The 27,032-nt window shown below is 40.1% G+C and overlaps 1 protein-coding gene across 4 annotated transcripts in view; it reads left to right on the forward strand.

Moving 5' to 3' along the window:
• DCC (DCC netrin 1 receptor) overlaps positions 1-27,032 on the forward strand; it is a 1,040,152-nt gene that overhangs the window by 797,410 nt on the left and 215,710 nt on the right. For all 4 annotated transcript variants that reach the window (XM_082267705.1, XM_082267706.1, XM_082267707.1 and 1 more), the window contains exons 10-11: positions 16,773-16,921; positions 22,053-22,191. In XM_082267705.1, the coding sequence (XP_082123831.1) occupies positions 16,773-16,921; positions 22,053-22,191 (288 nt within the window). The remainder of the gene's footprint in view (positions 1-16,772; positions 16,922-22,052; positions 22,192-27,032) is intronic.

Here is a 27,032-nt window from a genome sequence, read left to right on the forward strand (position 1 = left end):
TTGTCTGGTTGGTATTTATGTGCTAATTCCGATGTGATGTACCATCTTAACAAACATTTATAATTTAATTCTATGGTTCCTACATCTATGGCTACATATCCCGCCGCCTACAGTCCTACATCCGATTCTTGTTTTGATAATTGTGTCCCAATTTATTTTTCCCATTTTGCAATAAATGGGGGCCTCTCCAGAAAGTGTCCACAATAAGTTGCTGATCGCTGCCATTACTAGTATAAAAAAATAAAAATTCCAGTATATATCCATAGTTTGTAGGTGCTATAACTTTCATGTAAACCAATCAATATACCCTTTTGGGATTTTTTTTTTTACCATAAACATGTAGCAGAATACATATTGGCATACATTTATCAAGAAATTAAATTTTTTTTTGTTGGATATATTTTATAGCAGAAAGTAAAAAATATTGTTTTTTTTTTTTTTTTCAAAATTGACTTGTCTTTTTTTGTTTATAGCGTAAAAAATAAAAGAAACGCAGTGGTGATCAAATACCAACAAAACAAAGCTCTATTTGTAGAAAGAAAATTGCATAAGGTTTTTTTGGGTACAGTTTCGCACGACAGTGCAACTGTCAGATAAATTATTGCAGTGCCGTATCACAAAAAATGGCCTGGTTGTGAAGGGGGGTAAATCTTCCAGAGATCAAGTGGTCTGTCTATCTGCAGTGTGAGATCATCTAAGATACTGCTGCCTCGGACTGCTACTCCAAGTGGCTCCCATGGCCCAGCCATTGTTGGTGCTCCCTCTCTCCCCTGCAGCAGCTACTGTATTTTCTGGCGTATAAGACTACTTTTGAACCTCAAAAAAATCCCCCAAAAATGGGGGGTCGTCTTATACGTCGAGTATAATATCTCCAAGGTAACCTAAGTATAAGTATTACCGGTAGATGAAAATTAGGGGGGGTCATCTTATACGCCCAGTCGTCTTATACGCCGGAAAATACGGTACTTACTGACTCAGGAGATCCAGAGCTTACAGATCACATGACCAGACCAAACGGAATTAAAAACTGGTAAATACACTGATCTTTTTTCTCCAGGGTATGTAGGATAGATGGTAGGGGGTGGTGGGGGAACGATTTTAAGAATAGTTAGTGTTAAGCAGCCCATAGATGAGTATTTTTTTCTTTTGTTCAGCCAGTGGGTTTAATAAAAAAATGGACTTGATTCACCCTTCCACACACTCGACGTAGATGGGGGAATCCTCCCTGCTGAGCTATTGTATTCTGACAGCGTGGAGACTTCCCTGCTGTCAGAGTAGACTGAGTGAGTCTAAAAAAAGCGCCTGGTTACAAATGATTTTCTCTGATACTAATTTAGAACTTTATTGAAGATGACAAAGGTTACAGATGAAGACAACGCATTTTGCGGGAACAGCTTTCCCCTTCTTCAGGGCTAGTAAGTCAGCAAACTTCTTATATCAGATACATATGGAAAGAGTGATCTGTAAAAAATAACTAAACTATATAAAATACATCTAAAAACATGGAGCTCATTATATGTGCAGAAAATAATTATATAAAGAATAATAAAAAAAAAATACGCTTTTCTTCCACTTTAAAGATGCAAGCTTTCAGAATGACTTTGATCACTTCTCTAGGCTTTATACAATTCCTTTTTTGCATTAATCCATGGCTAACTCAGTACACCACTCTGCTACTTATTTATAAGATAAAGATTTTATACAAATAATTAATAATATTATACATAAATGCATGAGTTTGTAAGCTCTAACAAGTAAAATAATCAAAAAAATTATAGGTTCCTTTTAATGACTTTATAAGTATTTATTTATAAGTATAAGCCGACTTGAATATAAGCCGAGGCACCTAATTTTACCACAAAAAAATGGGAAAACTTATTGACTCGAGTATAAGCCTAGGGTGGGAAATGCAGCTCCTGGACCCAACTGGACCACCATGAGACCCAAAACAGGGGCTGCGGGCATGGTGCAGGGGCTGCTGGCATGGTACAGGACATGGCACAGGCATGGTACAGGAGATGGTTCAAGCATGGTACAGGAGATGGTACAGGCATGGTACAGGGGATGCTACGGGCATGGTACAGGGGATGGTACAGGCAAGGCACAGGAGATGGTTCAGGCATGGCACAGGAGATGGTACAGGCATGGTACAGGAGATGGTACAGGCATGGCACAGATGGTACAGGCATGGCACAGGAGATGGTATAGGCATGGTACAGGAGATGGTACAGGCATGGCACAGGAGATGGTTCAGGCACGGCACAGGAGATGGTAAAGGCATGGCACAGGAGATGGTACAGGCATGGCACAGATGGTACAGGCATGGTACAGGAGATGCAGTGCAGCAGGCATGTTACAGGAGAATCTCCTGTACCATGCCTGCGGCACTGCATCTCCTGAGGAGGAGGAAGGCAACAACTACCGCCGCTCCTCCCGCGGCCAGCCTCCCGCTGTGTCTAAACACAGTGTGAGCGTGGTTCCAGCGGGCGCGCACGCATAGACGAAACCTTGTGCACTAGTACTACGTCATTTTGCGCAGCCGAGCCGTCCTTCCGCAGTAATACTACAGTGGGCGGTCGGCAAGAGGTTGAAAGGGTAGATTCCCTTTCATTTACTGTTGGAGCAAGGCAGATTTCAATTCTAGCTGTAACACTGGTAATACCGTAGTCATACAGTAAGAATGACCATAAAAAATGTGAGCCATGCCTCGAAATGAAAGGAAAAAAATTCTTCCAACTGATTTTCATTCCATATCTATTTTATTCAGTCATCCATTCTAGATGCCAAGAAACCCTCTCCAGCTCCCACTGACGTATTTCATTAAAGGCAAACTTGATCTTGGAACGTTATATTTTACGCCATCAAACCTATACCCTGAAATCTGCAATCTCCCGGCCAGAGATTATTTATAATGCGGCTGATAAAGAGCCATTTACTGTCGGCTATCTGTCTGCTGGATCAGGACCATACTTCTCCAATGACAGAGCCACAGTTTGTATTAAGTTTCTTTCATTTTCAGAATTTCAAAGATAAGGAGTTCATTAACTTCTTGGCAGATTCTGTCTCCAGTGGAGATAAATAGAGAAAGACAAATAGATTTCTACATTAAATTATTGAGCAGAAGTTTGCGAATGACTTCAATTAAGAACGAATCTCCCGTGTTGGGAAGCTCGGGGAGATTGCATCTTTTGCTTCTGTGTTAATTGATAAATTCTGTTTGATTATGTCATCCTGACACTAAATGAAATTGCAAGGTTTACAACTGAAATGGGATTGTTTAATTGTGTTTGGAGAGTAAGCCCTTATTTGTTGACTACATGTGATTATTTCAAAAGGAAAGCCCATTAGGCGGAAGCAAAAGAAATGCAAATTTTTGAATTTGCTTATAACAGGCATATCAAACTTAGTTTTTTCTTTATTACTTTCTTGATTGATTGCAAAAAGAGAGGAGCAAGTAATGGAAATCCCCCCCCCCCCCCCCAATTCATGTTGGAGGATTCAACGAGGTCCTCTTCCCTGTCTAGAGTTGTACATGGCTCATTGCCTTTTCTCAACAGGATTGCATGGTACCCCATGGTTCCTCCAGAGGGTCCTAGGGGTTCTATAAGCAATGTGCTACTTTTGCCTCTCAGATGTGTAACCACAGACACCAATGATCATTTTAGCTTTCTGTAAGGAGGGAATTCTTCCCAACAACCACACGTTTTACAGAGCCTTTACTATGAGCTGTGGATGTAGAATTATTATCAGGGGCTCCCTGAATCCAGAAAGTTATTTCAAGGATTCCTTCAAGTTACCAAGGTTGTGAAAGCCTGCTGTAAACACATGTTCCTATGTGTTATCCCTTCAAACGCTTCAAGAACAGAAATATATCCTCTGATCTGCCAGAAATCCAGTGTTTTCCTAATGTCCTGATTGGGCTAAAAACACAATGCTATTCCTATACTGAAATCCCAACCAGCATTATCAGCCCTGCCTGCTGGACTCCAAAACTCTGCTTATTCCCCACCCTGTTCTGTCCCTCTCTTACATTGATATGCTGCTGTCTTGACTTGTTCTGTCCCTCTCTTACATTGATATGCTGCTGTGTTGACTCCCAAGAGTCTGCTCATACACTGTGAGTACTCTTTGGAAGACGTAGTTCTGGGGTTGTGCTGGCACCAATAGGAACTGGTTTCCTACCAACAATTTTACAAGCCTGGTGGTGAGTTAAATAGGGAAGTTTGGGGGGTATATTTGGGTAATGCCTGACTATACCTTTTAAATGGCTTATTTTTTGCCTGTAGTTTAGTTTGAATAAAATTCCTTTGCTACGTCATTAGCTTAATATAAAATTTAATTCTCCAGGTCAATTGTGCTGACTTTGGTTGTAAAATGTTGCCTTTTTGCTTCCTCCCTATTAACAGCACATAGAGATAAGACCAGAGGAATGATGGGTTAATATATTTATTAAATCGAGCCAGAATCCATTGTTCTGAAGCTCATGGTCACCAGGGTTGAAGTGACTCCGCAAAGTTTGGTACCCTGGAGTGTAAAAACACCAGAAAACCCCAGAGCTGGGATTTCAGGCTCTGTAATAGGAAGAAGATTGTACAGCTGATACAGTTGCTGCTGAGAAGAGAACGAAACAGCATGTACTGATATAATTGATGCAGAGAACAGATACAAACAGTATGTACTGATGTACAGCTCACAGCCTCTGCTGGTTAAACACAAATCACTACACAATGTACACAATTGTACTTCATAGCTAACATTGCTATGACTTAAAACAGTGGTTTCCAAACTGTGGCCTGAGGGCCAGTTGCGGCCCTTTTATTATCTGTATCTGACCCTTGGGGCACTATTCCTCCCACTGATATGAGACATCTATTTACCTGGTTTCTGCACACTTTGGTGTCTTTCTTGGGTCAGCTTGGATACATTACTAGATTTTTCTAACTACATAGATTCAAAAAATGGATTCTTATATCACTATATATATTTTTTTTTTTCTAGATCCTTTTTGGTCAAAATGTGCCTTCACCAATATCTTCTGGAGTGTTTTTTTGAGTTCCAGTCTTTACTTTGACTGGGTTTTTTTTTCCTCCTTGAACTGAGTGGTCATCCATGCCACAGCCCCCAATCAGGTGCTACAGCCCTCGATCAGGCTTTGCTCGGGTCGCCTCGGCATTCCCTTTCCAATATTGGACTTTTTTCTTTTAGTTGACATTGTGAATCAGCCAAGGTAGTAATATGTTACACGTATCTTCCAATAGATTTAAACATTCATAAAAGATTATTGTACTCTAATACAAATTCATACTTCAGACATACAACTTTTATTTAAGCTCCTGATGAATGGACGGAGGTCCATGAAATGCATTGAGCCTACAAGAAACTTAGATGTTTAACTGTATTGGATAAATTATTTAGAGACTGTGAGCCCATAAATATCAAGATGCATTATTGAATCATATATACTTTTTATAGATCGATTTAACGTTCCTTGAAATATTTTATCAATTATTATCCAATATGAAGCGTATAAATTGTCATATGTCAGTTCTCTGTACATATGTTTGTTTTATAACCGTATTTTTTATATATGTACTTATATTAATCAAGGAACACATAATAAAATTGCAATTGGTATTCACTCCTTGTGAAAGTCTAATAACCTCATTTAAAGTCCCAAAACTTGTTTTTTTGCTTTATATATATATATATATATATATATATATATATATATATATATATATATAGGGATGGAGGTATATAGACATTGAATGTGTCAGATGATATTTTGCTTTTCTTTGGTATGAGACACCCTTTCTTCTGCTGAAACCAACAGTGGGGCATTATTCCTCCCACTGACACTAACGATGGGTTATAACTCCGTCCAATGACACCAATGACTGGGCACTATTTGACCAACAGTGCGAAACTATTCCTTCCACTGGCCACTTGGTGCAAATGTGATACTATTTAAGCCAACTGTATGGCTGAATTTGCATTGCATAGACATCACACATGTGACGTGCACAGCAATGCGGTACAAATCACATGCGATGTCTGCAATCTCATAAGTGTGAACCCAGCTTTAGAGGGTAATTTTTTTTCTCCTAACTTTTTACATAGGCTAACATTGTAGCAAATAGAGATAAGCTTGAGCATCCTCCGAACTCATATCTACCCGAACTGTGAACGCAGTTTCTCTTTTTACTCAAATGAGCTCATACAAAGAAAGAGGTGGGCTGTGGGGAGGGAGTGACCTGACCGCTGGTTTATTGGAGTAAAAAGAGTATGAGTTCAGAGTTTGGGTACAGATGAGTTCAGAGGATGCCCAAGCACATCTCTCGTAGCAAGCCACCAATCAACAGGTTGCAGCCCGGGCTGATCTGTGACGAACATTTGTAAACAAAGCCAAGAACTACACAAGAACTGGGATGCATGCACCTAACACACACAATATATATATACATATATATATATATATATATAAATCACTCTAAAATCCAGGCATGTATACATTTAAAGCCCAACCCTGGCCGATGAGATCCTGCATTCAAAGTACAGTATGTCCTCAGTCTTCCCAGCATCATTCAACCCAGAAGACTATGGACATCATGTGAAGGGAAGGGGTCAGCTGCAGATTGAAGGTGAGTATTACAGTCTGACCAGTGTTTCTTTTTTTTTCATTGTGGGGCTTTTTTTGTAAATTAAAAAAAAAGGCCCAGAGTTGGGCTACATGCAATAGGTCTGACTGTACAGAAATTTAAGGATATCCCCGCCATAGCTGGAAGAAGATCAATAATATACAGCCGCTGATAAACGTTCTGTACAGATCTGTGTAGCGCATGAATAATGACTACTGTAAAATTGCCATTTATTTCAATCAGTGAATTAATTAGTAGGAATATAGAATTTCCTTTGAATCTATGAATCTTTCATATGGGTCACCATTAGATCTTCTTCACCCTGTATTCTGTGAATTATTACAAGAGACCGAACATTCTTCATGTGCCTGGCTATATCTCAGGAGCATGAACATTTTTTATCTTAGCTAAACCCTCCGCATTCTTAATAAATGATTCTCTTTACCATAAATGTATAGACTTATTAAAGGGACATTTCCACTTTTAATCCTATGTTTACTTATGAACTAGTTAACAAGTCAGGCTTTATTTTGTTTCTCAATCATCTAATCACTTTACTTTATGCCTTTTATTTTTTGATGCAATTTTTTTTTTTTCTGCCCTTCTCACTGTATAATCCCAAAATAAAAAGTAGAAAATCTACACATGAAAGAATATTATGCCTTTAAATGTTAAAATTCGAGTTTAATTTAAAAATTCTGTTACGCACTAAATGAAACCCAGGAGCACATGGGAAGTAATTTTGTCTTTTTTTTTTTTCTTTTTTTTTTCTGAGTTTCATCTGCTAAGGAAATGCTTGTAATGCTTTTGACTCCATAGTTTTTATTTTAATTTTTAATATTCAGGGTTTATTTAGTGCCAACAGTTTGCACAGCATTGTACACAGGGCTGGCCCAAGACATTGTGATGCCTGGGTCAAAGAATAAAATACTGCTCCTCCCCCAACTGTCCAAAATATCACGCCCACCAAAAGGCCCCCACATCCTATATTTTATATAAATTTAAAATTTAGAAAATATTATATTTATACTGTTATCTTCTTCCATAACTCACCACCAGACCATCCACCAAACACCTACTGTCTGTCCCCAGTCCTCCTGTCACTACTGTGTCTGCCGCAAGCGCGCTGATGTCTGAAGTCATTGTGCACACCATGATCACGCAAGGGACGTTCCCAGGAGGAGATGCTCCGCCTCCTCATACTCATCAGCTTGCACTACAGACGGCATTTTGAGATGGGGAAATGCCGCCCGTAACGTGCCGCAAACTGAAAACTGCTGAAAGAAATCTTGTGCGTCAATTTTCTGCCCCTCTCAAAGTGCTGCCTGGGTCCAATGGACCCAGCGGGACCCATGGTAGGGCCGGCCCTGATTGTACAATATAAAGGGAGACAGTGTACATATATAGTCTTGCCCTTTATCCCTCCTAATAGATTCCGCCTGCACTAAACAGGGTGGATGGAGGTATCTCCTCTGCTGGCGATTGTATCCAGATAACCACAGCATCTGCTGCTGTCTGAATAACCAAACATAACTGCATCTTATAGGATGCAGTCACTGTTCGGCTGACAATTTTCCACTTGGCTCAGTTGATTTTTTTTTCAAGTTTTGTTGAGCCAGGTGATTCTGACAGGGCCACCCATAGCTTGAAATCCAAGCCCTGTATGGCTAGCTTTACAATACAATTCAAGGCAAGAGGGTTAGGAAGACGTTGGCCATAAAAGCGTACATTCTAAAATCCTGGTGCCCAACCTATGGCCCAAGGGCCACATGCAGCCCTTTGGGATATGAAGTGCGGCCCATAGGACTTCAGCAGTCTGTAGTGGGAAGACTGATTAGGGTAAGAGCATTGATCTCTACTAGCCTCATGTAACATGTTCCTAGTTTCATATTGTCTTCTTCAGCATATCCCTAGCCAGAAATGTATCCTGACCACACTCTCTGACCCTCATTTCCTCTATTAGGTCTGCAGTTTTTGACAGTCATCTCAAGAATTACAGGTATTGAACTTTATGTGCGGACCTTTGGTGATGTCAGGGGCCGCATTTGAGCACATAAGTTGAAAACCACTGGCTTAAAAGAAAGGGTAAAGGGGCACAAAAGGTAGCAAATATGAGGGATGGAGGATGGAGGAAGCAAAGTTTAGGTTTTTAGGTAGAGGTGGGATAGGAAATCGCCAGACAGATTGGTGTAGGAGGTTCCAGAGGAAAGGAGAAGCTCTGGAGAAGTCCTGGAGGTTGGCATTGGAGGAGGGGATGAGGGAGTTTAAGAGAAAGAGGTGTTGGGAGGAGCAGATATAAATGGGGATATAAATGAAATTGGTGATTGAGCTCAAGGCATTCGTTGGATCAGCAGAAGCCAGTGTTGGGATTAGCCGAGAAGGGTGGTGGACACCGAGTGGTTCGTAAAGTGGATAGGACTGGCAGCAGCATTCACAATAGACTAAAGGGTGGATAGCCTGTGTAGAGGTAAGCCAAGGAGGTAGGAACTGCAATAGTCGAGGCGAGAGATAACAAGAGAGTGAATTAATAGTTTGTGGTGTCACTTTTAAATATATTATAGACACATTGAGAAAAATAAAAATGTACAAATTGTAAAATATATTGTATTTTTATTACATTTATGAGTGCAGCCATCTGCTCTCATACACAGACATAACTGAGAATTCCACTTCCAGTGAAGGGAAGAAATACTCATAGATAAAGTTGTTAGTGTAATCTTTCTATGCTTCCTCTATGTTGTTTTGGTTATGAATAGCATAAATGGCCCAACGAAGTTACCAACAGAGAGGTTGTTACAAACACATTTTCAAGATGAACTTAACCTTGCCCATTCAATATAATATGTTCTTAGAAAAACATGATATCTGACTGGAGGAATAGAAAAATAAGATTTAATCAGTAGACTGCATTGCATGGCCCCAGTGGAGTTGGTTCCACAGTACATGCCAACTTCCATTTAAGACTGGGGATATCTTGTGGCAAAAAAAAAAATCCTGTGGGGGCAGCTCTTTAATGAAGGTTAGTATTGTAGCAAAACGGTTTTATTTTATTTTTTTTAATCCTTTATTGGAGTACTATTTTTTAAATTTATTGTTTACTTAAGTTCTGTTTTAAATGTAAACATTACAATAATTTATCAAATTCCAGGCTCACTGAAACCACATTAACTTTCCCTTTAAACTATTCTTCATGCTACAGTCTATCTAGTAAATCACATAAACCAATTATTTACCAAGGACTGCTCTGCTGCTGACACATAAATTCATAAAATCCTTTGGCCTTCCATTTATTTTAACTGGTTTTAGTTTCCACTGCTGGTTGTGATTTTGCCTGTGGAAATTTTCTTACCCCAGCTAAGAAATTGTGGATCGTGGGGGTTATAAGTCCTGTATAGTCTGCAGAGACGCCACCCTGGTGTCGGGCTCTGGCATGATAAATGTAGTTTCTTTTCAACAATAGTCACACAAATCTTAATAGCTACATAAATCACTCGCTATAGCACCCAAGTTTTCACCGGCCTTGATAAATGGACCGCACGGTACAGCGACATACGCAAGCCATGGCTACATTTAGTAAAATTATAAATCATTTCTACCGTACTGTATCTGGTTTACATATCAGCAACATTTGGTTAATATCCTGCCCATTGTTCTTACGATTCCAATTACGGGGGGAAAAAATTACACAATTTTTTTATTATCTAGGAAAAAAATATATTGTTATACAAAACACATAATTTTCATTATTTCAGTTAAAATTTAATCTGGTTGGACCTTCTCTCATGCATACAATTAAAATAAAATCGTACATTTTCTGTAATTAGTGGTAAAACAATTCTATTGTTTTATTATATTTCCATACAAATCATTTAGTCTTTTTTTTTTAAAAAAAAGGAACTGCAATATATTTTCACCATTTCAAGTGCACATATTGAATGATTTTTGAAACTTTGCCTGAAAGCAGTTGCTGTTGCATATTTTTTATATTTTCATAATACTATAAATATGTTTAAATACCTATATGAAATATATTTAATAATATAATTCAATAATTTAAAGTGACATTAATAAAAAAATTCCTATTCAAGCATGTGTTGTTCTTAACTCCAAAAATTCCCTTCTATTGCTCTCAGTAAATAATTCTTACATTTATTGAAAAAAATGGATTGTTCCAGAGAAACCAGAGCTTCACACCTAAGTTTCGCCCCCGTGTCAAGTTCTTGGTGCTTTTTTTTGGCACTTTTTTTAGCGCATTGTTAGAGTGGCACGGTTCATACGTTCTAAAAAGTTATTGTAAGCGCGCCACATGTTTTTTCGTAATTTGAACACGTTTTAGCACATTTCTCCCTGCATTTCTGCTACGCCCAGGTGTGAAATGGCCCTTACTGTTGATGTGAACCCCACAGGGCATGCTATGTTTTAGAGAAGATCTACCCATGTTAGAAGCAAGAAGAATGTCCGAACAGAGAAAACCTCTCTCCCCCCCCCCCCCCCCGCTCTATCTTGTTCTGCCTTGGATTTTATGTTAAATATATGATAAAGTGGATCATTTAGGAGTGCGGCCGTCCAGATATTCTTCTTGTTTCTAGAGCAGCATGCAAGCTGGGTGATCACCCTGATGGAAGGTGTGTGGGGTGTGTTCAGCAGGGCCTAAGGTGGAGCAGTCTTTCATTTGCTTATTGCATCTACTCATGTTAATTGTGCCTATGCAGTACCCTGAAAAATGTACCTTTTACCTGGAATTTGCCTGAAAAACAGTAGTGCATTGCCTGGTACATGAGAATGCCTAGGCTATCCTGTGGATGCAGCCTCTTAGCTATACATCTCTTGTGTGATATAATTTCTAAGGTACAGAATTTCTCCAGCCCTGTGAGTGGCTGGAGCTGCGATGACGTCACTCTGGTGCATGCACGTGGGAGTTCACTTTCCGGCAAGGAGCTCTGAAGGTCCGCCGGAACTTCAGTGCGCATGCGCTGCTGGTGTCATTGGCTGCATGCAGGGTGAATATCTCCTAAACCGTGCAGGTTTAGGGGATATTCATTTTACCTACAGGTAAGCCTTATTATAGGCCTTATTATAGGCTTACCTGTAGGTAAAAGTTAAAAAGCGGAGTATACTACCGCTTTAACTCAGGGACTGCATGAGAGAGGCAGAAATGAGGGACTAGGAAGGGGTTAAAATAAGTTCTGGGAGAGGCTTACCTTTAACAGAAGGTGGTCAGCTTAGGTAGGTAGGAACTTCAGGGGCTGCTTCCAAGAGGACTATTCTAGAAAGATCTACAAAGTTGAAAAATTGTTCCACCTGCCCACCCAATAAGAGTTTTGTTAAGGTCACTGGGGAGCTAATTTGTTATGGCAGCCAAGTTGGTAGGAGGTTTTGGCATTTTAAAATTAGCAGGGGGTTTGGTAGAGGGGATTTGGTGGTTGTAGTGGTCCCTATGTGGTGTTTTCAAAAGGAGGTCCTCAAGTCATTGAGGTGCAGCTAAGAACAGGTGACTTTAAAACATTTTTATATCAAACCTTCTTCATTTATTTTTGTTATACATTTAAAAATGGCTGTTGTAATTCAATTTCTGTGATAAATTCTGCTGTTTTTAATAAAAAAAAACTTTTGGTGAATAAATTGTACCTGAGTTTTTGACAAAGCCTTCAGTCAAGAATTTATTTTAGTAATTTGTTCTTTCTTGCTTTGCTTCAAAGAGTTAAAAGTGTAAAACAATGTGATTTTCTAGAAAATAAAATGTATACCAATGTGTTTTTGATTGTGGGATAAAAGCAACAAAATACACTGTATCCACATGGATATAAGAGAAAACAAAGCAGAAATTACTTTGAAATGATGAACACAAGGTCTATAATAAAGCGCAATGAGCAGCTAAATCATCTCCTCACTGATAAATCTTCCAGGTTTCCGGCCTTCATTTAGCATTGTTAGGTTGGGTTTTTCCTTTCCTACTGTCAGAAAATCCAATTAACTGTAAAAATGTTCTTTCCTTTTAATGTGCCTTTTTTGGAGGCTGTTAATCAAATTCTTCAGGATTAAAGCTAGGGGGCACTTAGACCATGTGGGTTGGAATGGCTACTGTGACATAATCAGGTTAAATGCATTATTTAATTATTGTAATCTAAAAGGAAAGACTGCCACCTACTGAGTTTAGCCGCTAGGGGCTACACCCATTTATGGTAGAGGTGCATTTTAGCTGGCTAAGTATCAAGGATCAATACGGCATCAGGAGAACTGGCAAGACAGCCTGATCCCAGCTAGTGTGACAGGCATCTAAAGCCAGGTTTCTATGAGCATTTGCAACCAGGCAACTTGTTGTTAGGCTCCTAGGGATCTATGAGCAGGCATTGCACCTTAATCCCGGCATCTAAGGCCTGGCACTGACAGCCAAGTACCTAAGGCCCAACACCAAAGGTCAGACAGGTCCAGCACTTAAGGTCAGGCTTTCAAAGTAAAGTACTTAAGGCTTTATCTAAAATCCAGTATCTAAAACCAGGACTTTCTGGCCAGGCACCTCATTGTCAAACACATAAGGCAAGGCATTTAAAGCCAGATACTTATGGCCAGGTATCTGAAGTCAGGCAAGGGATCTGACATAGAAAACTGTGCATGAACCTTTAGGCAGTTCAGGTTGTTGGCCACCACCAATATGCTCTGCTTCAGCTCAGCCAGTTGGAGTGGCCATACAGTTAAACGCGACATGATAACTTTTATTCTAGCGCAGTGGTCTCCAAAATGAGGACAGAGATTTCAGATGTGACCCTTTGCTTGCCTTTATCTGGCCCTTAGGGCACCATTCCACCAACTGACACCAATGATGGAGCGCCATTCCCTCTACTGACACCATGAATGGGGCACACTTCAGCTCAGCCAGCTGGAGTGGCCATACAGTAAAACCTGGCATGATAACTTTTATTCTAGTGCAGTGGTCTCCAAAATGAGGCCCGAGGGGTCAAATGTGACCCTTTTCTTTCCTTTATCTGGCCCTTGGGGCACCATTCCACCAAATGACACAAATGATGGAGCACCACTGATACCATCAATGGGGCACATTTTTTTTTTTTTTACTGATATCAACATTGGGGCACTATTCCTGCCATTGACACTAATGATGGGGCACTGATGCCGAGGCATTTTCTATTCCCGCTGCCCTACCCTCCTAAATCATAAAGGACAGCAAACTGGCTCTTTGCTTAGAAAGTATGGAGACTCCTGCTCTAGTAAAAACATATAGCTACATTATAATCTAGTTTGGAGGCAGTTCTTCTTTTTAAAATTAATTAGAATATAATAGATACACACATTCTCCAATATAAACTAAAGCCCAACTCCAGACAGAAATTTCTCTTCTCATTTTTAGCTAGAGTGGAGAAGGGTTAGAACTTCTGTTAGTTTTGGGGAGATTTACTAAAACGGGAGCACTGAGAATGTGGTGCAGCTGTGCATGATGGCCAATCAGCTTCTAACTTCAGCTTGCTCAATGAAGCCTTGACAAATAAACTAGAAGCTGATTGGTTCCTATGCAGAGCTGCACCAGATTCTGTGTGCTCCAGTTTTAGTAAATCAACCCCTAAGTCTCACTGTTTACAAGATCAACCTTCATATGTTTTTTTGTTGTTGTGTGTATTCCTGTTAAAGAGATTTCCAATTTCTTCTCATCTCTGGGCCATCCCAATCTTCCCAGTGGGGACACAAGCAGCAATAAAATTCTGAAAGAGGTTTTAACCATTATCTCATGTAAACAAAAAATTGCCGTGTAAGATAGGCCCTTACCCCTGTTGAAGATTAGTGGAGAACATTGGGATAGAAAAAGGCGGGGCTTTGCGGGCCAGTGGGAGTAGAAGGATCAGAACCAAAACCAATTGTAAAATCAAAAAAACATTTTATTGTAGCAAGTAAGAAACAAGCATGGGTTACCATGCATGTATGATAGCAACAAAATAACATACAAAATTGTTAAAATCAAATTCTAACATCACTGTTAATATAGAAACATATCCCAAATGGGATTAGAGCGAACAACAAAGCCTGTGTTGTTCTTGAGACCCATCATCCACCTACACAGGCTTTGTTGTTCGCTCTAATCCCATTTGGGATATGTTTCTATATTAACAGTGATGTTAGAATCTGATTTTAACAATTTTGTATGTTATTTTGTTGCTATCATACATGCATGGTAACCCATGCTTGTTTCTTACTTGCTACAATAAAATGTTTTTTTGATTTTACAATTGGTTTTGGTTCTGATCCTTCTACTCCCACTGGCCCGCAAAGCCCCGCCTTTTTCTATCCCAATGTTCTCCACTAACCATTATCTCACTTTATGCATGGCAAAACAAAACATACTGGCTGGAGTTTGGCTTTAATCCCAACAAACTTTTAATTAAAATACTCTAAATGCAATCCAGGTGCATAAAAACAAAAGGTGTGCAAAGTCTTACAGCTTGTTTTCTTTAAACCACTTAAGCCCCAGAAGATTTTACCCCCTTCCTGACCAGGGGGTATTTTGCGATTCGGCACTGCGTGACTTTAACGGACAATTGCGCGGTCGTGCAACGCTGTACCTAAACGAATTTGACATCCTTTTTTCCCACAAACTGAGCTTTCTTTTGGTGGTATTTGATCACCTGTGCGATTTTTTGATCATGCGCTATAAACAATAAAAGAGCGTCAATTTTGCAAAAATAACAATATTTTTCACATTTTTTTATATGAAATTCCCCCCCAAAAAAAGTAAAAATCAAAATGTTTTAACATTTTCGGCCAATTTGTTTTATGCTACCTATGTTTGGTAAAAAAAATCGCAAAAAGCGTATTTTGATTGGTTTGCGCAAAAGTTATTGCGTTTACTAACAAAGGGAAAGATTTTGTAATTTTTGTTGTTTTTTTTTTAACGCGTAATGGCGGCGATTTGTGATTTTTTTTGCGGTACTGCGACATTGCGGCGGACAGATCGGACCCTTGACTGACATTTTTGACACTTTTGGGGTTACCAGTGACATTTCTACAGTAATCAGTGCTATATATATGCACTGTTACTGTAAAATTACACTGGCAGTGAAGGGGTTAACTTTATTTGAGAGGGAGGGGCTGTGTGTGTCCCTAGGGGCGTGATTCTAACTGTGATTGGCTGTCTGTTGAGCTGTAGTTACACTGATCAACGGTTCTACTATGTAGAACCGTATGATCGGTGTTTCTACACAGGGGAGAATGACAGGCAGCTTGTTTACACAAGCTGCCTGCCTTTCTCCCTCTCCCCCAACGATAGCAGAGTGAGCGGCGGACATCGGGTCCGCCGGTCACACGCGCGGGGGGGTCCGTGACCGCGCGGGAGCGCGCCGCCGGCGGCGCGTGCTCGCTCCCCAGAGCCTCACAGGCTAGTGACGTTTATTTATGTCACTTTGCCTGTGAGGGGCTGACCGCCGCAGTAAATCTACTTGCGGCGGTCGGCAAGTGGTTAAGAAAACAGCCACTGTCTGAGTAGAACAGCCTGCCCTCTATAGTTCTGCAATCGACAACGTTCATGTTCTCTGCTAATTGAAAAGCTCTAATTCTGACTCTGCAGGTGCATATAGGATCTTTGCAGAGGGACCACTGCTTCCACACAGAGAGTAAGGGTCCTTCTCTACAGCATACTGGCAGGGAAAAGGCAAGGAAAAAGGCAAAAGGAAGACAAACTAGAAGAATTCACACCCGGATTGTATTTAGCTGCCCAAACTGAGACTTTTATTGGACTTTACAAGCAAAATTACAGTTCTTTTCCAAAACATTTTTATCCACTGCACTGGTCTTTTGTGCTTTAAAACTTCAGAAATAATGCATGCTATGTGTCACTCTTAGTTAGAAAAAAATAATACAATAGCAGTATATGTGTAATTATTATTATTGATTTTTATATCTGTATGTTTATGTGCTTTTTTATATATATATATATATATATATATATATATATATAGCTTTGGTTAGAGAGTGCTAATATAACTAAATGTGTTACTTTAGGCGACATGTGTGTAAAATAAAGGTTACTATTTTCCCTTAACCTAACTGGAATATACTATATAAAAACCTTGGTGCATTCTCCATACTGATAACTGTAAAGTTCATTTTTAATTTTATTTTTATTCTTTTCAGTACAAGTCCCAGGACCAGTAGAAAATCTTCAGGTGGTCTCAACATCTCCTACATCGATTCTGATATCCTGGGAACCCCCGGCTTATGCAAATGGCCCCGTACAAGGCTACAGAGTTCTCTGTACAGAAACCATATCAGGAAGAGAACAGGTGAGCCTTCAGCACTTTAATTTCCCCGAGTCCAGAAACTCTGTGAGGCATTTTTTTTATCTTATAAAAGCCGAAGCCTAAACTTTGAAAAGCAGATGGCATATTTAAGAAAAAAACTGGTATGTTTACATCTGTGCACTGGGGTAACGTGTATTTTTTTTCTGAATTGTACCCCTATACACCAAATCAACGCACCACAACACACAGGCATTTTAGCACACCACAAAGCTTAGATGCAAACCCTCTGTGCATTGAAAATGCTATTATTATGTTAAAACCTGCATGATGGGATGGTGCACACTCAACACAATGCATGTTACCAAGCTAAATAACACACCTCAATCTGAATCTGTCCTTTATATCCACTTTCAGAAAATCCATTTTCTAGTAAATTGGGTCCTGGACCTTGGGTCTAGGTCTACCCTAGTGAAAAACTGCCCTTCACCTCCTAAGTATGTGCATTTTAATCTTCTTGCACATTTGCCGGAGCCTATACAATCTTGTTTTGCATACAGGAATGTGCAAATGGATGTGCATTCAAATGTGTACCATCATATCTGGAAATAAAGACCTTGCACTGTTTTTGTTGCCAATCCCTGGGTTGTTTCTATATCTTTTGGTAAGTGTGCTTTCCAGAACTGTAGTTTATATTTTAAATCACCCATTCTCAACCAGGGTTCCATAGATCCCTAGTGTTCCTCCAGGGGTAGCTAGGGGTTCCTTGTGCTGTAGTTAACTGACCACTCATCTATTTGTGGCTGTTTAGTTCCAGGTCCATTGCCACTTGGCAGAGTCAGCAGCATGACTGCAAGGGTGTCATTCTGGCCACCCCTGTAAGGAGGTGCATTTTTCCCACTTACTACCACTAATGTGAGGGACATTTTCCCAATGACCCTTATTAAACTAATCTTACTAGGGGTTCTCTAAGACTTTAAAATTATTTTAGGGGTTCCTCTGGGGTAAAAAGGTTGAGAAAGGCTGGTTTAGAATAACATTTAGAACAGGCTTTCTCAACTGTTTTACCCCTGAGAAACCCTTGAAATCATTTTTTACTAAAACCAATTCATTGGTGGTCAATGGCAAAAATGCCCTCTACATACTCTAGGTCAGTGGTCCTCAACTCCGGTCCTCAGGGCCCACTAACAGGCCACATTTTAAGTATTACCTTGGGGAGATGCAGACTAGAGTACTGCAATCACTGAGCAGCAAATTGTATCACCTGGGATGTATTTCAGTTATCTTGCAAACTTGGCCTGTTAGTGGGCTCTGAGGACCAGGGTTGACGACCACTGCTCTAGATGGTCAATACATAGAATGCAACCCTTACAGTAGTGGTCAGAGTGTCACCCTTACAAACATCTAAAAAGATAATAAATGTCATGCTCCTGGCTTTGCCAAGTAGGGTTGGTCCTGGAACTGTTCAGGCACCATCAAACGGGAGGTCAATCAACAACAGCTCAAGGAACCCGATGCAAATGCTGGCTGAGAACGGCTGTTCTAAACAGTTAAACCAGAACCTCCTTACTCCTGCTGATGATTGTTTTAGTGATACGCCCCAGAATTCTGTTTCCCCCAGTGATTGGCCATAACGAATACCCATGTTCTGGACGAAGCGGCTGGAAGCCCAATGCCTTGACTCCAAGTTGGTGACATTGAGCTTTTGAATGACATGGGCTTTTGAGCATGGCCTTACTATTTGAATGTTCTACTTGTTACATTTTTAAAAATAATTGAAAGCTAAGACAGGTACAATTAAATGATTTCTGATAGTGATGTTGAACAGTAGGTACAAATATATAACAAGCCATTGAATCCCTATACAATATTAGGAAAGACAAGCATTGCCCTGTTAGCGATTAGCTGGAGTTTGAAAATCTTTGTAGATCATTAGTCAGGCAGAGCCTAAACTAATTCCATTTTGATGTGGAGGTCACATCTCCAGAAGGACATAAAACAGCGATCAGCTCAGGATGGACTTACACAGTGCGCGGTTTGCTTTTAAAATGCTTGCGAACATTATGAAAGAAATGAGGGAGAACTGGAGCTAATGGATACATTCTCTGATGATGGATAAATGTCTAAAGACAGTTTTTGCAGAGAGATAGAAAGCCGGAAGAGCCGAACAAATGTTTGAAGAGCCGGTTTGCCTGTTTTTTTTTTTTTTTTCGATTCATTTGCCCCTGTAATGGTAAAGTTACAATACGCCTGTCTTAATAAAAGGCAAAGATGGTGAGGAAGGTTGTTTTTTATCATTTTTAGGTTTTTATGGTATTGGAAATGGTGATAAATAAAGCAGTATGAAACCCAAAGGCAAACATTTATTATATTTTGGCTTAACAATTCTTAGATGTATTGGTCATATTCGTTTTCTTTTTTAGGCTTTTTTTCTTCTATTTTCATCTGGTGATCTGGCCGGTACGTCTGTTGCCTTTTAAAAGAACAGACTCTCTTGCAGTTACAGGGTAGAGACTTACTACTTAAAAAACAGATAGAAGAGGTGCCTCTGAGTGTAGACTGTATGTAAGTTTATTATAAAATAAAGGAGTAAACCACATAGTGGTATGCATTACAAGCTTTTCGGGTATTCCCGTTACCCAGGGCGTTCAGAGGAGTAGGGGCTGTTATGCCCTTGCTGGTGCTGTATCTCTGCCTGGTCGCGCTGAATCCAGCCAGCGATCAGTGTGGAATAGAGAACATCCGAGACCAAGGGTTGGAACTCACTAGCCCGCGACGCGTTTCAGAGCATGAGCAGTGGATGGAATATTACAATGTGCGCTCCTTTCTCAAGCTCTGTTTCGGCTGTTCTCCACTCCACACTGATCGCCGGCCGGATTTATCGTGACCAGGCAGAGATACAACACCAGCACGGACATAACTGCCCCTACTCCTCTGAACGTCCCCTGGGTAATTGGAATAACCAAATCCATTAGTGGACTTGGTTTCTTTGCGGCTGTAGTCATATGGACATACAAACGGACTATCCATATACTATCCATCCATGTAATGTTCAGCCCCATTTATGAATCTCTATGTATCAATGCCAAACTACCTATATTTAATTGCAGAGACTTGCCACTGACAGGGGTGCTTAAAATGATCAGATTTTATTTATTTATGTAAACCCTTTATCCCAAAAGGAAAAAAAAACTGCTCTAACTGCTTTTAAAATATTACTTGGAGTTTGGCTTCAGATCGTTTCTGTATTTAGATCTGCTATTACATCTATCACTCCCTTCCTCCTAGACTGACAATGTTGCTGTCCAAATCTGACCCCTTTGCTCATTCCTCCAGAATGTAGGCACTCTAATTTGTATGTTGCTTAGTTGTCTGTGTTGATGGGGGAATCGAGCAAAGAAATTTGCTCTAATTATGGTGTCGATTACTCTCTCCAAAATGAGAGTACATCCTCTGTAGACAGTTGTCACTGGATCAGGTGTCCTTATTTAAGTATTTCCCTTGTATTCTTGTTACAGTGACACCCATAACATTTATTAATCTCCCATCACTTTTTTCCCATGACAATGGTCACCAGAAAAAGTAAAGAAGGTGAATTTACGCAAACGGGGCCACAGACGGCAATAAAAACCTGACAACAGATCTGACCTTTTCTATTTTATCCAAAACTAAAACATTTTGACTGGAGATGCCCATTAACTGCTGCAGTCAAATATTTTTTCTTTTTCCTGTGTAAGGTCAGAATCGTGCCCCTTGTACGCCATTCCCAGATATCTTAGACATTTTTAACACCCCAGCTTTAGGACTATTATATAATGTGAATCAGAGAGCCTTTTCTTCCTTTAGTTTAAAAGTCTCATTGATATTCCGCTTAAGCCATCTTAAAGTATCTTAACTTTCATCTGCACAGTCATAAATCAAAGTCGTTTAATATCAAGTTGGAGTCAAGAGAGAGATGAAAGTGTGGAAAGTAGCGGGTCCTATTAGGGCTGGCGATTTCATAATTGCTCTGAAGCGTAAATGAATTTAATAATCCTGAAACCAAAATGATCCGTTATGTCATTAAATATTGAGTCTTACTATGTAGTGATCACCCACGAGGGATCAGTGGCAGTCCCAACACCAGCCCAGATCATTGTCACTATTACCATAGACAGAATATGACTTATCGCATATTACAATTACTTCTGAAAGCCGTGACCTCGGGGACACCACACCTGAATACTCTGATGAGCTGAAGACCAAAGATTCCTTATATAATCTTTTTTTTGCAGTGAAATTGATTTTTTACATTTTCCTTAGCATTTTGCTTTCATCTAGCACCAACATTCTGTACTGCCACATTGAACTCATGTTTACTGTTCATTTGGCCACCCATTGCTTGCTAGAAGCGTGCAACCAATTGAGTCAACAATTTTTAAACTCCCTTCCTACACACTAGGTAGCATTGACAAAATGAGCATCTTTAAAGTGAACCTCTGCTTTGAGGGAACATGTGTCACGGGACAAGAAAAGACAGACAGCAATTTAACCGTTCAGGGGCTTTATCACTGTACAGAAAAATGGTTGTTGCCCCTGTCCCTAATAAAGCAATTTTTATCTCACTTTCTGTCCACTTGACTTATCACTGGAAGAGAGGCAGCAGTACACTGATCTTCCCAGTGAATGGTTGTGCAGAGGGGCATGGTAACGCAAGTCTTGGCTATTGAAGGATAGGCAGGCTGTGCTCCCAGCACAGCCAGAAAACTTTTAACATAAAACTGCACAGTAAGAAATACAAAGAGAACAGGATACTTTTTAATACAAGTACATGGTACAATGGCCACATATCGAAAATATGAAATGTTGGGGTAACATACACTTATTCCTATAACCTATATGGCCATGGGTCTAAATTGTCCATCTATTCCTTCGGCTGCTTTGGATAAAATCTGTCCTTAAAGTCTGTATTCTCATGTTCTGTACACAGAAAATGGCTTCAGAAAGGGATAGTTGATGTAGAACAGAACACATTTCCAGATGCCTTTAGAGCTAATAGCATCACCATATTCATACCCCAGCTGGCAATACCTACTTAGTGCTCCCTTTGGTCTAATAGTGGAAAAGCAGTTTATAGGTTATCAGCAGTGAACATAGGATTTGGCGCGATAACTGGCCTTCTTTTCTATTTTCACAGAACATCGAAGTTGATGGACTTTCTTACAGGCTTGAAGGCCTTCGGAAGTTTATGGAATACAGTATAAGGGTTTTGGCCTACAATCGTTATGGCCCTGGAGTCTCAACAGAAGAACACGCGATCATGACCTTATCAGATGGTAAGAGCGGTTCATTGTATTGTCTGTTATAAAATTATTGGTAACAGCATTAGTAACAGTAAGTTGCGATTTGCTCTTGCCCTATATTAAGACTGGAAAAAGACATTTGTATTTTAGATTAAAAAATAAATCAAATACCTTAAATCCTCACACTTGAAATTCAGGGGATGCCAGCAACTCCAATATGTGTAACATGGCAACATTTTCTTAGTTTTGGATAGAGTAAGGAAATGTTGGAACCTCTATCAGGTTTTTTTGCTACTGTATTTGTTTCAGCTGGCAAGAATTTCATTTGTATATCATGAAGAGTGCAACAGTAGCTAAGGGTACACACATGGAAAATACCCAGAACTCCAAGTTGGACAGGAACACAGTAAAAGCAGTAGTTAGTAGACCAATTAGTCACAATTAATAACAATATGACCACCCACCACAACATAACCATCCACCTAATATTAAGTAGGCCCCCTTTTGCTGCCAAAACAGCCCTGACCCATGGAAGCATGGACTCCACTAGACCTCTGAAGGTATGCTGTGGTATCTGGCACCAAACCTTCAGTAGCAGGTCCTTTAAGTCCTGTAAACTGCAAAAAGTGGAGCCTCTATAGATTGGACCTGTTTTTCCAAAGCATCCCACAAATGCTCGATTGGATTGAGATATGGAGAATTCAGAGGCCAAGTCAACACCTCAAAGACACCTTTTTCCATTGCTCCATGGTCCAGTTCTGATGCTCACATGCCCATTGTAGGTGTTTTTGGTTGTAGACTCTGGTCAGCATAGGCACCCTGACTGGTCTGCAGGTATGTAGCCCCATATGCAACAAACTCCAATGCACTGAGTGTTCAGACTTTCTTTCGGAACCAGCATTGACTTTTTCAGCAATATGAGCTACAGTACCTCTTCTATTGGATCAAACTACACAAGCCAACCTTTGCTCTCCACTGCAACAGTGAGCCAAGGCCACCCATGACCATGTAGTAGCTAGTTTGCTGGTTTTCATTGCTTTGACTACTTTTGGTTGGTCCTGATAACTGAAGACTGGGAACATCCCACAAGAGATGCATTTTTGGAGTTGCTCTGACCCAGACATCTAGAGATTACAATTTGGCCCTTGTCAAAGTCTCTCAAATCCCTATGTTTGCCCATTTCTTTCTGTTTTGAACACATCAATATCAGGGACAACATGTTCACTTGCTTCCTGTTATATCCCACCCACTTTCAGGTGCCACTGTAATGAGATAATCAATGTTATTCACTTTACCTATCAGTGGTTATAATGTTATAGCTGATCGATGTATAGTGACAGTGATCAGTGGTGATTAAATGGCTTTACTGATTTCCATCCTTTTTAGATTGCACCAACTGAAAATAACTTCCCAGCACACAATGGTGCAAGCAAACAACTGTGCACATGGGTTGCCTGTAGAGGGAACTGTAGCATCCACAGCCATTTCATTGTAAGCTAGTGATGTACTTTTAGTCTTTATTTAAATACTCATTGTCAAGCAATGGCAGTGCACGATCTATTGTGCATTTTTTTAATTTCTACAGAAAATGTATACTATAGCTACATGACACTTTATTGCATTTATGAAAACACATTCATGAGAATGTGTAATTTTTAGCACAATCTCATTAGCACATAGCAGATACTGTGTGAACGCCGAGATTCTCGCAGCGTGAAATGTTTTCTATAGTGCAAGGTAGGTGTCATTCCGAACGGTGGCTCGGCAGGTAACGGCATGAACCAGCTGCTGGGCCTTAAACTCTAACCTTATCCAAGGCAAGAATAATTACTGAACATATATTGTTTCATAGCTGATGTGAAATTCCATATTCAATCAGAGGATTCATCACATCAAGATATGTATCTGGCTTTCTTTTGGGTACATATTGATTTAATGTATTCTCCCTTCTTTCCTTTCCTTTCCTTTCCTTTTCCCTTTTCTGTTTCCCTGTTCCTTTCCTTTCCCTTCTTTTTCCCTTTTCTGTTTCCCTGTTCCTTTCCTTTCCCTTCCCATGTTCTCATTTTCCTTTCCTTTCTATTCCCATTTTCTCTTTTTCCTTTCCTTTCCTTTTCCCTTTTCTGTTTCCCTGTTCCTTTCCCTTCCCATTTTCTCTTTTTCCTTTCCTTTCCCTTCCCATTTTCTCTTTTTCCTTTTCTGTTTCCCTGTTCCTTCCGTTTCCTTTCCTTTCCTTTCCCTTCCCATTTTCTCTTTTTCCTTTCCTTTCCTTTCCTTTCCTTTCCTTTCCTTTCCTTTTCTTTTCTTTTCGTTCCTTTCCTTTCCCTTCCCATTTTCTCTTTTTCCTTTCCTTTCATTTTCCCTTTGCTGTTTCCCTGTTCCTTTCCCTTCCAATTTTTTTTCCTTTTCTGTTTCCATGTTCCTTTCCGTTTTCTTTCCTTTCCTTTCCCTTCCCATTTTCTCTTTTTCCTTTCCTTTCCTTTCCTTTTCTTTTTGTTCCTTTCCTTTCCCTTCCCATTTTCTCTTTTTCCTTTCCTTTCATTTTCCCTTTGCTGTTTCCCTGTTCCTTTCCCTTCCAATTTTCTTTTTTCCTTTCCTTTCCTTTCCTTTCCTTTCCTTTCCTTTCCTTTCCTTTCCTTTCCTTTCCTTTCCTTTCCTTTCCTTTCCTTTCCTTTTACCTTTTCTGTTTCCCTGTTCCTTTCCTTTCCTTTCCCTTCCCATTTTCTATTTTTCCTTTCCTGTCCTTTCCTTTCCTTTCCCTCTCCTTTCCTTTCCCTTTCCTTTCCCTTTCCTTTCCTTTCCCTTTCCTTTCCTTTCCTTTCCTTTCCTTTCCTTTCCTTTCCTTTCCTTTCCTTTCCCTTTCCTTTCCTTTCCTTTCCTTTCCTTTCCTTTCCTTTCCTTTCCTTTCCTTTCCCTTTCAGTCCTTTTTCTTCCCTTGGTTTAACTTCCTTCTCCCTGGATGGTGGCTTGTCAGGTAATAGCATGAGCCGGCTCCTGGGTCTTGACCCCCAACCTTATCATATCTCCTTTCCTTTCCTTTTCCCTTTTCTGTTGTCCTGTTCCTTTCCCTTCCAATTTTCTCGTCCCCCCCCCCCCACCCTTTTTTTTAATTCCCTGTTCCTTTCCTTTTCTTTTTCCCAATCCTTTGCCTTTTCATTTTCCTTCCCTCTACATTTTCTCTCTTCTCTTTTTTCTTTTTTCCATTTCTTTCCTCATTTACCTTTCTTTCTTTCTTTCTTTCTTTCTTTCTTTCTTTCTTTCTTTCTTTCTTTCTTTCTTTCTTTCTTTCTTTCTTTCTTTCTTTCTTTCTTTCTTTCTTTTCCTTTCCCCTCCCGTACCTTCCATCCCCTATGGGTTACATATACACTTAGCAATTCTGACACCAGATTATTCTGCTGTACATCTAACTTACTGGTAGTCATGTTGTGCGCTGGGCATAAAGCCAGCAAACTCAGCCCAGAGCGAACCGAGTTCTTGCTCTCAGAAACCAATCGGCTCATCTCGGTTTCAGCTTCGTATTTAGCTATTTGCCTGGAGTTCAGCTTTAGAAAAACAGGCTCTCTTCTGAAAAAAATTGTACATGAAGAGTTCTATGGAGATCAGTGTACAGCAACAACTCAAATATAAATAAAAGAAACCGCTAAAACAATGGTCTATTTCAAGTCATTCTTTCATTCAGCAGAGGAAAAAAAAACAAAAACTTCTTTCACAGCCTTTTCTATACATTGACACATGCAGCTTTATTCCCCACTGCAGGCTGAATGGGTTTTCTTAAAGAAACTCTTTCAGGCGGTTTTGGTTTCACACGGAGGTGCGTGCGCGCAAACTGACAAGCGTCACGGCACAAAGCTTGCTTTGTGATTGCTTAGCGGGCTGTCAGTAAAAGATCAAAGTTGAAGTCAGGTTTAATTACAGTCCTGTCAGATTTCATGTTTTCAGCAAGCAATACACATTCTTTTCTTTCTGCATTGTTTCTGTCCATTATAAGGTTGACATAAAATATTGTTCAAAAACAGAATCTTAAAGCTGAACTCCTTGTTGGTTTTGAATCGAGTGAAGAAGGCTTAGATCGTCTGCAAGGCTTTCCTTTCTCTTACTGCTACCATAACCAGAGGCCATTGACGTGAGCTGCATGTTCTGTATCTCCTAATTATTATGTTGGCCAATCCATGGGAATATTGGTGGTCAACTTACTAGATATAATGGTCCCATATGTCCCCAAGCTCTCTGCAATTCTATGGGCCAGTTCTCCAATACAATCCTATGGAACGGTCAAGGACTACAGACACTCTACATGGGGGGCCAGCAGCCAGTAGATTGCGGCCAGGTGACTGGTAGATTGCGGCATGGGCTTGCTTACCCACCATCCCAGAACATCAGAGTGCAATGCAGAGAGACTACTTGTACTTGAGATATACAAGGTAGCACCTTCAATGTAAGTTGATTCTGATTTTATAGCACAGGATTTTTTTGTATAGATTATTAGCATATCTCACATTACAGCTGACAGCGTGAGGAGAAACAAAAAAGCTGATCGCCGGCTGCTGATTACATCACGTGGTAAGGGGCGGGACTGGCCCCCTCTCCGATCTGTGATCAGCAGAGTCTCATGGACTCCCTGATCACAGAGCAAGCCGCGCATGCTCCACAAGGAGCGCGCAGGCAACTCCTGCATGGGAGGACATACATGGACGCCCTCCCGGCAATTAAGGTCCACACTGTAGCCGTCTTTCGGCTATAGCGCAGAAGGGAAGAGGTTAAAGCCTAAGTTTACCAAAAGCAAAACAATTAACACAAGGGTTATTATTTACCTTGGAATGAAACAATAAAGTCCATATAAAGTACAGTAATAGGTATTCGCGTGACAGTATTAGATC

Source organism: Pelophylax lessonae (assembly GCF_965119305.1).
Source record: "Pelophylax lessonae genome assembly, chromosome: 1".
Lineage (NCBI taxonomy): Eukaryota > Metazoa > Chordata > Amphibia > Anura > Ranidae > Pelophylax > Pelophylax lessonae.